Below are 16,800 nucleotides of genomic sequence, written 5' to 3' on the forward strand. Positions count from 1 at the left end.
TTATTATGAAATATGAATGTAATGGATAATGGTGTATATTGTATAATATTATGAAAATACTATAAATTTAAATTAGCTATAGTTATATCCGATCGCCAAATTCTGACTTCACCATTGTTTTAAGCATGCTTAGCTGTATAAGTCAAAACAATTAAAGGGTATTCAGTTAAACAGAAAAGTTCCAAAAATTGTACAGGTTGTCTAATAAAAATGTATTTGAATGTAATTAAATGTTTTTCATTGAACCATATTGAACCATTGTTATAAGTTGTAACATATCTACTCGCCTTACCCAATTATTGATTCGTCGCATGCTTAAAAATCTGCGATCGCGTTTCCAAAACTTATTAGAATATTGTATGACAGCAATTTGAAGTAATTTATCCATAATATGAGGAAAAGCCTATGTTGTATGATATTATTGATATTCATTATTCCCAAAGTATAACATAGATTATCATAATTGTGATAAATTATTATTATTATCAAACGATTCGACAATTAGGTAATATAAATTATAAAATGAAATATTTCAAAACATAAATGCTAAAATAATGAATTTGAACAATTAAAAAATAAAATTATTCTAATTAAAATTAAATATCTAAGAAAATACCAAAAAGCTAAAAACTCCCCCCTCCCTGGTTGAGCCACTTGAGCCAATGTGACTAAGAGGCCAGCATAGGTTTGCCCGTATGACTAAGTAAGTTTTTTCGACATGGGTTTCCCTAACAGAAAGGTTTACAAATCTAATGGCTACTACCTATATATTATTTGGATCAGTCAGTAAATTTGAACCTTGGCTTTTTCCCTGAATCAAATTACTCTTTTTATGAGTACACAACTTATTAATTTAAAATTTTTAAATATTAGTATTAATAATTGTATTGTAGAAAGTATACTATATTCTCTTCACTTTAAGAGTTCCTATTATTTTAAGCCACATAATAGACAACAAATGGTCAGTTTTCTCTAAGACGTAAATAGGAAGCCAAAATAAGATGTGGTTCCAACAATATATTTTGTAAGTACTTACAATGTTTTAGTTTTTCTACTGGTTAGGTTTTTTAGAGTTGAACCAAAATTACTTATCCAGTTTTTTTTTCCTAGACCTAGAGTAAATTACAATGGATATGCAGGAGCAAGTATGGGATGAATTAGATGAATTGATCTATCGATTAGATGTCGACATGTTGTAATTAAGCAAACTAATTTCATATAGTATTATTTTATTTAATGTATCAATTATTGGTATACTCTGAACCTAAGAACTTAAAATAAGTAACTATTTGACCATGCCAACGATATTTGAAAAATAATAATTCAAGTGATAGGTATATACTGTAATTTACCCATCATTGCCAACTATTCAAGGCATAAATATAATCATTCAAATAAAAAAAATATTTTTTTTGGTAAGATTTATTGTGGGGATCATCGTAAAATAATAAATAAACCAGCTTGGCAGCTCTCCCATTACAAGTAAAATAATCCATTAGTAATTTAACTACTTCATTTTTCTAGATATTTAATTAGGTAGTAGTTATTGTTAATGTGTTATGATGCCACTCCTGTATGCAGGGCTTACGTCTATGATTAGAAATCAGACGGATCATATTCATTATTGAATAAAGGAATTCATATTACATAATTTCAATATGCACTTTCTAAACAAATAAGTAAATAGGTATGCTTTTCAAGCACAGCAGGATATGATTTTACAACATTTTAGGTATCAAGTAATAATTTTCAAATCCTTTCAGTTAATAAGTAAAGAATTTATAATAGCTTCTTTACTGTATTCATAATTAAAAAAAGATAAAAACATTATTTATTTTAATATACTTTATGTAGATAAAACAGGGATAATCATAAGAGTAAAAGTAAAATACAATTTGCAGTAAAATGTTTTAATTAAATTAGGTAAACATATTTATTTTGTTATTGCTTAATATAAAAAGGACTATTAAAAAAAACTAGTCGTACAATTTGTTAATATGCACATTAGATGTATGAAAGCCAATTAACATTTTTGATAACTTATAATTAATGATTTTAGCATTTCACGGTGATTCATTCCATGTTATAGGCTTGCGTTCATTTGCTGATGAATCACTAGTCACACCACTCGGTCCAGCAACAGGAGATTCCTCACGGACAGCTTCATTATCTTTGCTGGGCGAAGAGGACACTGAAATTATTTCCTGATCATGCTCTTGATCAGGTATATCATCATTTTGAGTTTCATCAATATCTGAATAATAAAATAAACATTTAAGTCAATTTTTTTAACAAAGTACACATTTAGATGTTAGTACCATGAATTGATTTGATTTCAATGGTGTCTTCTTCATTTTCAGATGATAAAATTTCAACTGTTTCTTGTTCTAAATAATTGATTAATAATTTTAATTTCAAGATACATATTATTTTTAGGAATTAAATGTAAATTAATAATTCATAGTGATTAATTCTTAATTTAACAATTTATAAAGTTAATAAAAAAACTTAAATATTTATAAAAGTAGTTTATCTAATTTAAGTCAAATGAAATAAAAATAAAATCCAAAAATTACCCAAATCAAGTGTGTCTGTTTCTGCAGTTTCAGTTGATTGAGAAACTCCAACTGTGTCCGAAGCATCGCTTGAGGGTCCTTTATAAAAAAAATCACTTAGTATTTAGTTATTTAAATGGGATATGTTATTTTTTTATATTACAATAAAATAAAAATAATTCATCATCGACTTAATTGGTAAATGGTGGTACATACCGGCTCGAGGTTCAATTGGAGTTGAATCACTTTCATTCTGTCTTGATTCTGCATCTGAAGTTACATTATCAGTATTCTTAGTCTCTTCACAACTCTAAATATATATTATTTTAAAAACAAAAAATATTGATCAGAACAAAAATCAAGGCTATGTCAAGAAATAACAAATTATTACCGCCGAAGAAACAGGTGTGTTTTGAAATTCTTGAAAATGAATAATTTCTGGCGAGTCTTCTTCGACAATAGCCATAGCAGTGGCTTCAGCATTTGATGAATGTTCTGGTGTATTTTCTCCTGTTACTAAAAAAATATGAAACAATATTTATTTTTACTATTTATTTTACATACATTATGCCTAATATAGTACACTATATTGATTACAGATATATAAATACAGAATAGTAGTTCTGTTAATAATAAATTACATAAATAAGCTTAACTACGTAAATAGGAATACAAACTGAAATGCAGCTATAGTGCATTTCATAGTAACTGCGACTCGACGCTAACGCGCCTCGTCAAGTTTTTTCATTAGGGTTTCTAAAACTATCACGTAATAATGCGAGGCAAATTTTAAATTGATGACGAATATTTAACACATTTTTTTGATCCTAGTTTGAAAACCCCTGTTTGAGACAAAACTGCCAAGAAGCGCGTTACCGCATATTCGCAGTTGCTATGAAACGCACTAAAGAATAATATATACTATATAGTGGTGTGCATAACCCAGGGACATAATTCTATCTGTAATAGGCTTCTTCAACAATATCAATATCGCAAACTGTTTTTTGGAAATTTAGATATCAATAATTATAATATATCGTACAATATATTAATAATCAAAATATATCGTACAATATTGAATACATTGTAATCTAAATTAATTTTTAGTTTTTAATTAATGGCCACCAGCCATTGGGTATTTGGGTTACCAGAACCAAGTGAAATTAACGCCAAAAAACTTGTTTAATATATTTTTAAAAAAAATTGTTTATTAGTCATAGAGATATTGATAATTCAAAATATCAATACCTAAATTTTTATTTTGATATCACTATTATTCAAAAAAATATTGTTGAAGAAAGCCTAGTCTGTAGGATGGTCGCAACTGTAATTAGTAGACAGAACAGGCACAATAAAAGGAATTTTAAACCGTGTGAAACGGGGAGGGACTTTAAAAATGTAATGTAGTTAGCAAAGAATATAATAATATACGCTGTAAATACTTAATAAAATTAAAAAAGTACTTTGTTCAGTTTCTTCATTTTGAATATCATTGGTTTCATTCATATTATTTGTGTCAGCAGTACATTCTTGGCTTGTTAGGTCAACTTCATTATTTTCATCTGTTGCCTCACTTGTCACCTCCATATCCGTACTTGCTTCAACTTCCTACAAACATCAATTAAAATGCAAAGTATAATTAATATTTCATTTTTAGCTATAATTAAAAACACAAAAATCTATTGGTGTTATGTTAAATAAAATAGTAATCTTATCATAAACAAATCAGGATATTAAATAATAAATTGTATTAAATGTAAAACTATATTATAAAATATATTAATTAAATTTGAAATTCTAAATACCAGGTACCTGTTTGGCAAATACATTTTTCTACATATTTTTAATTTTGTTTTATTAAATGCATTAATATATTATATATCTAATTTAATCCATTTTTCATTAGTCTAAGTGTCATTTTTATTCTTTCATTACTATAAGACTAGTTAATTATCAAAATGTTAGGAGTGCACATACTTTATTATTATCTTGTGGATTACTCTCTGGACCAATATATGAATTGCTAACTTCTGAATCTCTTTGAGAGGATGTTGGTGCTTCATATTCCATTTCTCTGCGGTTTTCTTCTCTAGGCATAAAAGATTTAGATCTTTTCATCTAAAATATAAAAAAAATTGTGTAGTGAGCAGTATGACAAATTATAATACAAAATAAAGTAAAAATACTCAATTAACATAAAATGTTTTACTATAAATTACTTATGCCGGGTTACATGAAAAATTGATTAATTTGATGGTTTAACAAAATTGTATGGACCAATCATGAGCCACTAAATCATGTTTAAGGAGCCATTTGGTCACTATTTATTGGTTAAATGCAACCTGGCACTAAAATGTCTAATTGCCATTCAGTGGGATAAATAATGATAATTCTTTATAAATAAAACATTTTGTTACTATTATTGTTTTTGAATTCAAATTAATTTGTAATATTCAATTAAATATTAACTTAGAATGGATTTTAAAATAATATTTATTTCCTAAGAACAGCTATTGCATATTTAGCAAAGATTATCAATTGATAAAATTTAAGATTTGAATAATGTTGGTTTTTAGTCTTATCTAAAAATAGTTAGTATTTTGAAATATTAAACAAATGGATTGATTAGCATAATATTATTTTTAATGTAACAATAAAACAAATATTTACATATGAAGTCACGAGGAGATCAGCTTTTCGTTTTCTTTGAGAGCTGTTAGAGTGTGTTGTAGTGTCTAGAGAGGAACAGCTAGGTCCACTAGTACAAGCTGTGACAACAGATGGTTCTGATTCTGTTGAAGGACCTGGAGCTGAAGAACTAGCAATATTACTGTTACTACTTTCCATTGTCTGACCATTTTCATTTTGCACACTGTATCTAAAATACATTATTACATTAAACAAAATTCAAAATACCTTTTTTTTAATTGTTAAATATCTTTCACCTGTCTATTTGACTTTGTGAAGGAGATACTGTTGACACAGATACAGTAGTTGGTTGTGACACAGTTGTTTGTACTTGCTCCCTGCCTTGCGGTACCACCAAAGCTATACTGATGGCGGGACTTGCTTGTGCAGCAGTAACGCTTGGAGCTGCTGCACTTCCTATCAGCTGTTGAAGTGGTAAGATTGATGGGGGAGTAGCAGCAGTAGTTTCGTTAGAATCAGAAACTGTTGGTGTTGATTCAGAACCCTAAAACATTCAAAATTATCAAATGTATAATATATACTACTCATATATATGAGTATTGAATTGTATAAATAAACAATGTACTTCAACGTGTTGTACTAAAGTACTGCTTGTTAAATGACGGCTTTGTGCTGTGCTATTAGCTTCTGAAGAGTCTAAAGCATTACCTCCGCTGCTACTGATATCAACAGACTGTGGTTGTTGTGGATGAACAGTAATAGTTGTACTACTACTAGTTCCACTCATTGAACTGAAATATTAAAATGGTTTTATAATGTGTTAATTACAAGTATTACATAATATGTTTTGTTTTTAAATTCTAAATTTGTATAACCAAACTAATATAGTAAAATATAAATTATTTTAATAATAAATATTAATAACAATTATATAAAAAAAGAACTTTAGTAACTATAATAAATTGCACCTTTGGCTTGACGTGGACGATGTTTGACTAGTAGGTAATACTACCACGCTTCTAGGTTGCATTGTCATTGGCTTAATACTAGCCAATGGTGTTTCTGCGGCTGCAGATCGCCATGGGTTAACTGTAACAGACTGGTGTACCTAAAAATAATTTTAGCAAGTTTAATGCATTAGTATTGTTTAATTAAATCAAAAAATATTTTTTATAATATAATATTAAGCATACTTACAGTTTGTGGCTTATTAACTGCAGGTCCTAAGGGTTTAATGTTAGCTGTAGGAGGTTCAATGGCCAGTTTATCAGGGCCGGTACTAGTAGATGGTTTTACCTAGATAAAAAGGATTGCGTTAGGTAAGGATTCAACACTCAATATGTGAATTTTATTCAACATTTTAATAATTTTTAAAAAAGTCAAAACTAAAAATTTACAATTAATAAATATCCTGTTGTTAATTAAAACTTTAGCCACAAAACTCACATAGTGATGATAAAAATTAATTAATCATGGCATATGATATATATAACATACCTGTTGATTTGAAAATTGTCTCATCAAAGCTGTAACTCTATGATTTAACATTTGTATATCATGAGACAAACGATCTTTTTCTGCAGTGATCTGTTCTTTTTCTGTAGTTAATTTGCGATTTTCCGCTTCTAAACGAGAGATTTGAACTTGAAATTCTTGCATTTGGCCACCTAACAAAAACATAAAATTGTTATTCAAATTTATTTTATTTAGCAAGTTAAAAAAAATACAAATTAACTTGAGACTAACTTCAAGTTACAAATATTATATTACAATTATAAATGTATAGTGTAATAAAAAGGCACCTACCAATTTCTGCTTGATCTAATCGGGCAATTAAGCCATCACGTTGTTTTTTGGTTGTATCAAGTTCTCTAGTAAGATTTTGAATCCTACTTCTAACATGTTGTAAAAGCTGTTTCGCACGCAATTCTTTATCTTCACTTTTAGCTTTTGTATCTTTTACCTCAGATCTTGCAGCATTTAAGCCAGCTTCGGCTTCTAGAACCTATAAGAAAATATATATCAAAGTAGAATTACACAATTAGTTTAAATTCAATACTGAAAAGCCAAATTTAAATATTTACACAAAAATAAGGTATCAACTGTTGCTGAAATTGTACTAAATAAATGTGTTTGCAAACCAAATGTATACTAACGACAGTTTAACATTCACACAAACACCTCTCATGGAACTCTTACATTTTTTATAAATCTTTAAATATCATACAAATTATATATTTTTTTACTATACCTAGTACTTTTCAATTTGTCTCATACAAAATATAGGTAAAATTGTTAATCATCCCTGGCATAAACATAAACATTTTCAGGATAATAATAATAATCTCTATAAAATGTATAGCATGTTAAACCTTTTTAGAAAGAGTATAGAATTATTAATATTTAGTATTTACCTAATTTTATTTCTATTTAAAAAAATTACAATGTATATAAATTAGTTTATAATTTAAAACTATGTTATTTTGTAAAACATACTGAAGCAAAATAATAAATACTTACTTTAGCTTTATGTTCATTTATGATAGATTCACATTCAGCTTTTTGTTCTTGTTTCCCTTGTTCTATTAGTTTTTTGCGCTCATCAAGATCTAAAGATATTTTACTTCCTCCTTGCTGTAGTTCATCAAATTTAGTTTGCCACGAGCTTCTTTCTGTACTTAATGTATTATTCAACTCTTCACTTTGGTGTTTATATCGTCTAGCCAATACCTTTACCTAAAAAGTTGGATGGAAATGTTTGAGTACAATAACCAGAATTAAAATAAATATAACTTTAAAACACTAACTTTATGAATTTCTGATGCAACATCTGATAACTTTTGTCTGTAGGATTTGATAATATTTTTAAACGTCTCCATAGCTTTATTAGTAGAAACAATTTTAGTTTTTAATTTAATTATTTCTTGTTTTGCAGTATTTATTTCTTCTGAATGATCAGTTTCTAGCTTCTTTAACTAAATATGTAGAATAAAATAATTACATTATGATGAGGTTAGTAATTATTTTTTTAGTTCAATATAATTTATTAATAATATAACATATTACCAATTCTTCAAGACATGATTTATCTGATTTCATAGATTTTAATTGATCAAGAGCAGTAGTCATTTTTCCCTTTTCTCGTTCTAGTGTATTTAACAGTTGTTTAAACTCTGTATCAGAATGAGTACCATTTGATCGTTCTTTCCATCTTGACAAGTTTTTTGTTACACTTATAACCTAATTTTAAAAAAAACACGTTAATTTAGATTTATATATTTTTATTCAGGTAAAAAGATTGTTTTAAACTTTAAGAATCTAAGAGAAAATATAGTTGGGTTCGGGGACAAAGCAAACTGAACTTTTTCTAGAGGCAAGTTACAAATATTAACAAGTATTAATGCATAATAAATAATAATATATTAATATAATAAAACTCATTTTTTAGATCATTATTGACTACCTATTGAGTATATCATATTACATTTACTAATGGACCCAAACTTCTATTTAAGAAAAATCTCAGAGGCAATTTCTATGTCACTGGTTGGTCCAGACTGCTAGAGAAAAGTGAGCACTGGCTAATTGAGTATTATCTGTGACAGGGTTCTCACATTATCATTTCTCAATATTGTACTATTTTACAGCAACAGTGCTTGAAAAAAAATTATAAAATATAATTAGTTAATAATTTGAAAAAGTGCGCCAATTGATTTTGATAATCACTACTTAATTATGGTCGTTAGGAACTAAGTCCATCTTTACGTGAGGGTGGCAGTAGTTAAATAATAAATATTATAGTTCCATGAAAACCGATGACATAAAACCCCGTGCGCGAGATCAATGTAATGTTTATTATCATGTATGTTAGTACTTTGTTCAAAAATATCTACTCGAGAGACTATCTACAGTAAGTATTAAAAAATATTCTCTTCTCAGTTCTCACATACAAAAAATACCAAAATGAATACCTCTGCACATTTTTGATCAATTTCACATTGCATTCCTGATATATCATCTTTTAAAGCACAAATCTCAGCAGTTTTTTTTGCATCTAATTCTTGTAACTCTTTAAGTTGGCTGGATAATAGTACATTTTCTTCTTCTAACATTTTACTTTTTTCTACTAATTGATTGGAAAGTTCAATCTAAACATGTAAAAAGTTGAAAGTAAAAATTTAACCTAATAATATGTTTTAATTAATATACAATTGTTTTAATCGGCTTATTTAATTTAAAAAAAAAATGCAAATAGATAATATATTATACTTAATACATACCTTTTCTAAAATTTTTGAATGATCATTATTCATAACTAAGCCAGATGTATGTAGCTGTCTTAATTCTTTCATTTGAGTTTGCATGTCATCAACAACTTTAGATTTGTAATGTAAATCAGATTTCAATCTAAATTTATTAATAAAACATAAGAATCTATAATTAAGTAATAATATTAATAATAAAAATCATTACTTATTGCATTCAGCAATAGTTTCATTAAATTCTAAAATTATTGAATTTTTTTCGTCTTTCAAGATGTTAATTAAATTTGCCATTTTCATAAACTGTTTATCAATACTATTTGTGCATAAAGAAGTGTTGTTTAAACTATCATCTTTGTCTGATATTTTACTGTTATTCTATAAGTAAAATAAATGCATTAGTTTAATTTACAGTATAGTTTGGTTTATTTTATTACCAATCGTTCCTGGTCCAAAAGTTCAAAAGTTATTGTCTTAAATTGTTCTGATAATAGTTCATTTTCAAATTGCCAGCGTTTTATTGTTTCTTTGAGACAATTTATTTCATCATCTAATTTGTTTAATTGTATTTTATGCATCTCTTTTATTTCTTCAGTAGACTTTTCTAAAGCAGCCTTTTGATTTTTTAAATGATCTATTTCTGCAGATTTTGTTGTATTAAGTAATTCTAATGAATCTAATCTCTGAAAATCAATAAAAACATATTGGTTATAACTTATAATCTCATATTTTATTGTTATGCACTTTCACTAACTTCTAATTTATATTTATAATGCGCTAATTTATGATTAAGACTTTTCTCCAATCTGTCTTTATCATTAACAGACTTTTTCAATTCTTCTTCAAGCGTTAATATGGTATTATTTTGTTTTGAAATGTTTTTTAAGAGTTCATCACTATAGTCTTTTGCTGCTTCCAATTCATCTAACATTTTACTATATTTTTGCTCATACTCCAACAATTGATTTTGTAATTTATTGATGTTATCATTTTGGGATAAGTTAAACTTGCTTAATTCTTGCATACTGTAACAAAATGTTAAAAAAAAAACTATAAATAATACTTATGTAGTTTGATTATATCATAGAAAATATTACTAGAACTTTTTATTATTAATATGAATAGCTTAAGGGAGGAGCGCATTTTGTATAGTTAATTTAAATTTTAAACACTCATCCGCATTCAAAAATACTATACTCCACTATGTGATTAATAAACACTGATTATATTTTGATTTGTTTTTGTTCGAAACATAGCTAATAACTTTTAACCAATACTTTTTAATATTATATTTATTTCAAATATAATGAAAGGAAACAAACATATAGTATTCATGTAGAGAATTTGTGGATTACAATATAATAAAAGGTTTTTTTGTTATGTGACCTATATGAATAACGATATATAATAATGGTAATGAGTTTAATTGAATTCATTTTTTGAAAATAGTTAAACACATAGATCACACATATCTAATACTAAACAGTAACAATAATTGGATGATATTTATTTATGAAAATATAATAAATTATCTAAAAATATGTATGTAGATCAAACAACTTACGCATGATTCAACTGCTGATCTTTTTCTAAGTACTCTTTCTTTTTCATTTCACGTTCATTTTCTAACTGTGAAGAATATTCACTCATTTTTTTTAAATTTTCTTCTAAAGATTTGTAAAGTTGTTTGGTCACATTTAGTTCTGATTTTAACTGATTTTTTAATTGGTCTATAATAAAAGCAGAAACAGTTTATAGGTATCTATATCTATACTATTGTTATTATTTATTCTATACTATTATATAAAGAGGAGTTGTTAGTTGGCGTTGTTTAGGGTAATTTCTGGAATTACTGAACCGATTCCGAAAATTCTTTCACCAATAGAAAACCACATTGTTTGTGAGTGTCATAGGCATAAATTTATAAATAAAGTACAACCCGAGGAGATGCCCAAACAGGAATTTTGAGATTTACGTGGGAAATTTTTGTTTATGAATGGTTGTTATTGGTTATGGAAGAAATAAATAGTAGAAATTGGTATTTATTATTTTATTGGTTGCCATTGGTTATCGGGCAGATCAGTAACAAGCATGCATCAAATCGAATTTTCACACATTGCCTACAAAGGTGGCTGAGTTGCACTCAAAAAAAAATTGAACAATGACAATTTTTTTAAGATTTGTCATTTTTTACGGGCAACGAAGTATGTGGGATAAGCTAGTATAATATAATTTAAAGATGGGTCAATAGAGAATTGTACAATATAACAGATAAGTATATGTGACAAGGTTTGTTAAGGAAAAAAGGTTACATGGTTAAGACACATAAGGATAGGAAAAAAAATTAAATAGTAAGATAAGTAGTGGAATGGAAAACCTAAAAATTAAAAATATGGATTAATGTAGTGGAAGGATGATATAAGAAGTTTAGGAGTCAGGAACTAAAGAAAGTTTAAAAGGATGTCAGCGCACTATTGGTTTTTCTCTCTGGCCCACGCGCAACATAGACAAAACGCATATGCGCAGAATCTTTTATTCTGTTTTTAAGTAATCTTAGAGTAAAATCACCCATTACAAAAAAGATAGAGAATAATATTTTTGAGGGAATGTCATAACGATTTCTCTAAATATTGTTTAAAAACAATTTAAACATCATATAAATTTGCAACATTTTTTTGTTTATTTTGAAACTCAAATACAAAGTCAAATAACAATAAAATATAAAATCGATATGACATTCCCTCAAAAATATTATTCTCTATCTTTTTTGTAATGGGTGATTTTACTCTAAGATTACTTGAAAACATAGAAAAAACGATTCTGCGCAAATGCGTTTTGTCTATGTTGCGCTTGGGGGTCAAAGAGAGAAAACAAATACTGCACTGACATCATCTTAAGATGGAATAAAATATTATAGAATTTATGATACATTTTATAAAATAAATAAATAATAATTACCACTTTCATTAAGTTTTGATTTGAGATTTTTTACTTCATGCTCAAGCTTATTAACAACACTCTGGAAGTTAGAACGCTCATCTGTACACAAACTGAATGAATTGGTTCTGGATCGAGACATTTCTTTGAATGTACTCAAGTCATCTATAGCTTCCAATTTTAGAAGTAAAGTATCTCTAACATCCTTTAATGTTTTTGTCAATTTTTTATATTCTTCTTTGAACTTAACTTTATCATAATCAGTTTCAGCAATATATGCTAATGTAAAATTCCAATTTATAATTAGTGAATCTAATTGGGAAGTTAAAGTTTTCTCGAATTCTTTTTGTAACTCTGTTTTTTGTCTCAATTCACGAGAATAATTCATGTTTGAAATATACATACTATCATTATCTTTTTTTAAAATGTTACATTGATTTTTTATTTTGTCTAATTCAATTTTAACCTCTTGATTTTCCTAGTATTAAAAAAAAATTGTTGTTAAACATAGCTATATATAGAAATGAATACCTTCAGAAATTAAAAGTAACTTACTGTTTCCAAAGATAATATTTTACCATGCAAGTTGTCCATGTTTTCTTCATTTTCAGAATGCCTTATGTTGGAGGTTTTTATCTTTTTTTGTAACTCATTTATTTGAAGATTCAACTCTTGAACATGTTGGTCCAACCGCAAACGAGCAACACTATTAGATTCAAGTTTCTTTTTAAGTTGTTTAATTGTACAATTGGCAGCATTTAGTTCACGAACTACAGAAAAATATTCTAAATGTTCTTCCATCCTGGCATCTATATCATCATCATTTTCTAATGTTGTTTTACTCTAAAAAAAATATATTGTATTAATTTGAAGAAAACATAAGTGTTGTTTTTAAAAATTTTATTTACTTACAGGACTTAGAACTTTTTTTTGTGCATCATCATTTAACTGTGTAGTTAATTTATGCTTTAATTCCAAAGATTGTAATTGAGATATTTTTTCCTTAACATAAAATAATACACATTAAAAATGATTTATTTAATTTGAGTTATGTTGCACAAATTGTATTACACAGTAATTTATTGCATTATGTATAATTGTTATAATTCATTTTATAAAATGTTTCATTTTGAAGAAATAAAATATTTTTACTAACCGTTTGCTGGTCAATCAATTGAGCCTTTGATTCTAATTTATCTTCCAAGATTTTAATTTCATCCTAAGACAAAATATGTTATAAATAATATAATATTATGTAAAAGGGAACAAAACACAAATAATAATTTGTAGGCAGAACTATTAAAAACAAATTGTTCAAATACACCTCAGCCAGCCATAAAAATAATTCAAATTAATATATTTCATAATAAGTACCAACCTTTAAATCTTTTATTAATTGTATATCTTGTTCATCATTTGCTTTAGACAAAGAACGAATAATTTCTAGTAATTTTTTGTTTTGTTTTTGTAAGCCTTGTATGTTTTCAAATGTAACATAATTATTTGAAATAATCTAAAAAAGTTGTTATATTATAAAACTTTATCTTAATAATTATAGTAAACTAATACATACTGATTGGGGACTCATATCTATTCCAACATTACGATTTTCATAACGTGTATTGCACTGGTTATTTCGCAATAAGAAACATACCTAAGAATATTAAATACAAAATCAAAATACAAATATTATAATAATAAACCTCATTTTTAAATCTTACTTGTTTGCTCAAATCATCTTCAATGCTTTGAAGTTTTTTATTATCTTTTGATAACTGATCACATTTAGTATTAGACAGTTCTAATTTATTATTAACATCCTTCAACTTCAACTCCAATCTTGAAATAGTTTCACATAATTGTTTAACTTTTTTATTTGATTCAATTAAATCTTTCTCCATATCATCAACTTCGGGTGCAGCATTCCTAATTTGCTACAGCAAATATTATAATATTTAAAAACTGGCAGTACTACTTTGAAATTTATTAAAAAGAATATTTAAATTATTTAGTAGATTAATTAAGTTTATAATTATTTAGTTAAGTATTAATATACAATAAAATAAAAATACAAAATTTGAACGAGTATGAAAAATATATATTTTTTATATTAATTTCTTACTTCTTCTAAAATATTAAAGTTTCTTTTGCAATGTTCAAGTTCTAGTGTTGTATCTTGTAAACTTAAACATGTCTCCTTATAAATAGCATAAACTTCAGTAATTGTTGTTCCTTTATGTATAAGATAATTTGGATTATCTGGATTAACTTAAACATAATTATTTTTCTATATTATTAACAATAACATTCTAATTGAATATATAATAAATTTTAAAAAGAAGTGAAATTGGGTATCTCTTTGTTGTATATTGGGTTTTTGTGGGTCACTATAATGTGTTATATTTGAATTCAATAATATAAAATCATTGTATACGAAAATTAATTTTAGCGAAGACAGTCAGACAGTATTACTAACCACTGTGTGACGGGGAGTATAAGACCATTCCCTCGGGGGTTTTTACACCTTTAGCCATATGTCGCGAGGGCGGCTCCTTCACGCCTTTTTAAGACGCGGTTACATCCCTCCGACGGGTTTCGTCAGGGCGCCCAGGCGCCAGACTGGCGGTTCCCCGCCGGCTGCTCTCGTTCGAGATAGATCGGTGGGTTTCAGTCAGATAGTATATATAATAGTTTCTACTTTCTTATACTGTTAAGTGTTAAGTGTTTACTATTTGGTTTATAAATTTTGTATGGAAGCAAACAATTATGCATTTTTTAGTATCCAAGAAAACAAATTTTTAATTTTAGGAAATTTTGTTATGATAAATAAAAATAAGTTACCAGGAAGTAATTGTTTAACTATTTCCTCTGAAGCATTTAATTTGCTTCTTAATACACATATTGTGTTATCCGAGTCAATTTTGTATTGTTGATGATCATTTGAAAGTGTAGCGTATTTTTTTTCAATATCATTTGTATTCGATGTCAGTCTGCTTACATAGTCTCTATTCTCCATTATATCCTTTGTTAATTGTTTAGTTTGCTCAAGTTCATTTTCATAACATACTAAAAAAATCAAGAAATTAGGTACAAATACTAGGCATTCATTTTAAAAATATTACCCTTATAATGATTCATTAAAGTTTGATTGTTAGTTAACTCTTTATTAGTTTTTTCTGTTTCATTAGCATGTACAAGGTTTAAATCATCTATTTCACATTTCATTATGTTTATAATGTCTTCTTGATTTTTAGATTTTATTTGTAATAAATTGACATCATTTTTCAACGCCAAAACCTTAAACATATACATTATGAATTCCTTATAAACTAATATAAAAAATATTTTTTACAAAGCATATTATAATTTCATATTACAATTCTAAAAACGTGTTGATTTTACCTCTGCATTTTTTTCATCTAAATTTGGTTTTAATTCATTTATTTCTTTATGATACTTTGCATGAAGATTTGAGAATTTATTTGTGCACTTTAATAAACTTTCAGTTAAGGTATCAATTTTTAGCTGTAATATACCATCATCCACTTTAGTCATTCTTTCTCTAGAACAAAATATTAGAAATCAATATAGGTATATATAAGTTTATATTCAAAGCATTTTTATCACATTACCTAACTTCAGCTTCATGTAAATTCTTTAATAGTGAATCGTTGTGCAACATCAAATCATGTTTTTGTTTCAACGTGTTTTTAAACTGGTCATTGACTGCCTCGATTTCTTTTTGCAATTCCAAAAACTTAGCTTCTCGAATGCTAGTACTGTTGTTGAGCATATCGAAATCGATTTCTGGTTGATTTCTGGTTTCTAGTAAACACATCAGACGTTAGCTCTAAACTATCTTTTCAGTTACCAACGATAAACCGAAAATACTTACCACATGAAGTATTTGTCCCGATTTCATTGCGGCTTGTGGTAGGGTTGCGCAAATACTGTTCAAACTTGCTTTTGGTGTCATCAGACAGTGCGTTGTAGCCATCGTCCGCCAAAATGGAGTTGACTAGACTAGCTACGTCCACCATCGTGTATCGACCGTAAACTAACCTAACGTATTACTAACACTAGTGAAGTACCGTTAAGTTCAAATTATAATGCATTAAAAATTAAAAAATATTCTTTAAACCATTTAATGGCTATATAGGTTTGCCTTGGTACTGCAACAGGGTCGTCACTTGGAACACACAACGCACGATTACTGCACGCTGCAAAACAGTAAACGGTTCACGGCATAGATAAAGAAATAACTGCTGGTTCACGAGTTGACAACTTTACTCTGTTGATAAATCATATTCCATAGAAAACGAAAATTGATTACAAATTACAATGTCTAAAATACGGTAAAAGATCAACGGCCAATCATTGATGGGGAAACGTGACGT

General features: G+C 27.2%; 1 protein-coding gene across 2 annotated transcripts; it reads right to left on the bottom strand.

Moving 5' to 3' along the window:
* Positions 1-1,763: 1,763 nt before the first annotated feature.
* On the bottom strand, positions 1,764-16,736 carry LOC132950426 (nucleoprotein TPR). Of its 2 annotated transcripts, none has more exons than XM_061021880.1 (36): positions 16,299-16,736; positions 16,036-16,228; positions 15,806-15,965; positions 15,526-15,700; positions 15,245-15,469; positions 14,526-14,671; positions 14,125-14,337; positions 13,977-14,057; positions 13,782-13,916; positions 13,560-13,622; positions 13,316-13,405; positions 12,959-13,246; positions 12,425-12,881; positions 11,031-11,196; positions 10,221-10,491; positions 9,904-10,149; positions 9,678-9,844; positions 9,485-9,611; positions 9,176-9,352; positions 8,271-8,444; positions 8,012-8,179; positions 7,725-7,940; positions 7,011-7,209; positions 6,702-6,871; positions 6,402-6,500; positions 6,173-6,312; positions 5,830-5,995; positions 5,501-5,748; positions 5,226-5,427; positions 4,533-4,673; positions 4,019-4,163; positions 2,947-3,071; positions 2,772-2,865; positions 2,577-2,654; positions 2,319-2,387; positions 1,764-2,254 (listed from the first exon to the last, which is right to left on the bottom strand). In XM_061021880.1, exons 1-36 carry the CDS (start codon positions 16,441-16,443, stop codon positions 2,064-2,066), a joined length of 6,150 nt encoding a protein of 2,049 aa, XP_060877863.1. In that variant the 5' UTR covers positions 16,444-16,736; the 3' UTR covers positions 1,764-2,063. The 2 variants fall into 2 exon arrangements, with proteins under 2 accessions (XP_060877863.1, XP_060877862.1); XM_061021879.1 differs by having other exon boundaries at positions 5,226-5,433.
* Between the last annotated feature and the right edge of the window lie 64 nt (positions 16,737-16,800).

The sequence above is a fragment of the Metopolophium dirhodum genome, chromosome 8 (genome assembly GCF_019925205.1).
Source record: "Metopolophium dirhodum isolate CAU chromosome 8, ASM1992520v1, whole genome shotgun sequence".
NCBI classification, from domain to species: domain Eukaryota; kingdom Metazoa; phylum Arthropoda; class Insecta; order Hemiptera; family Aphididae; genus Metopolophium; species Metopolophium dirhodum.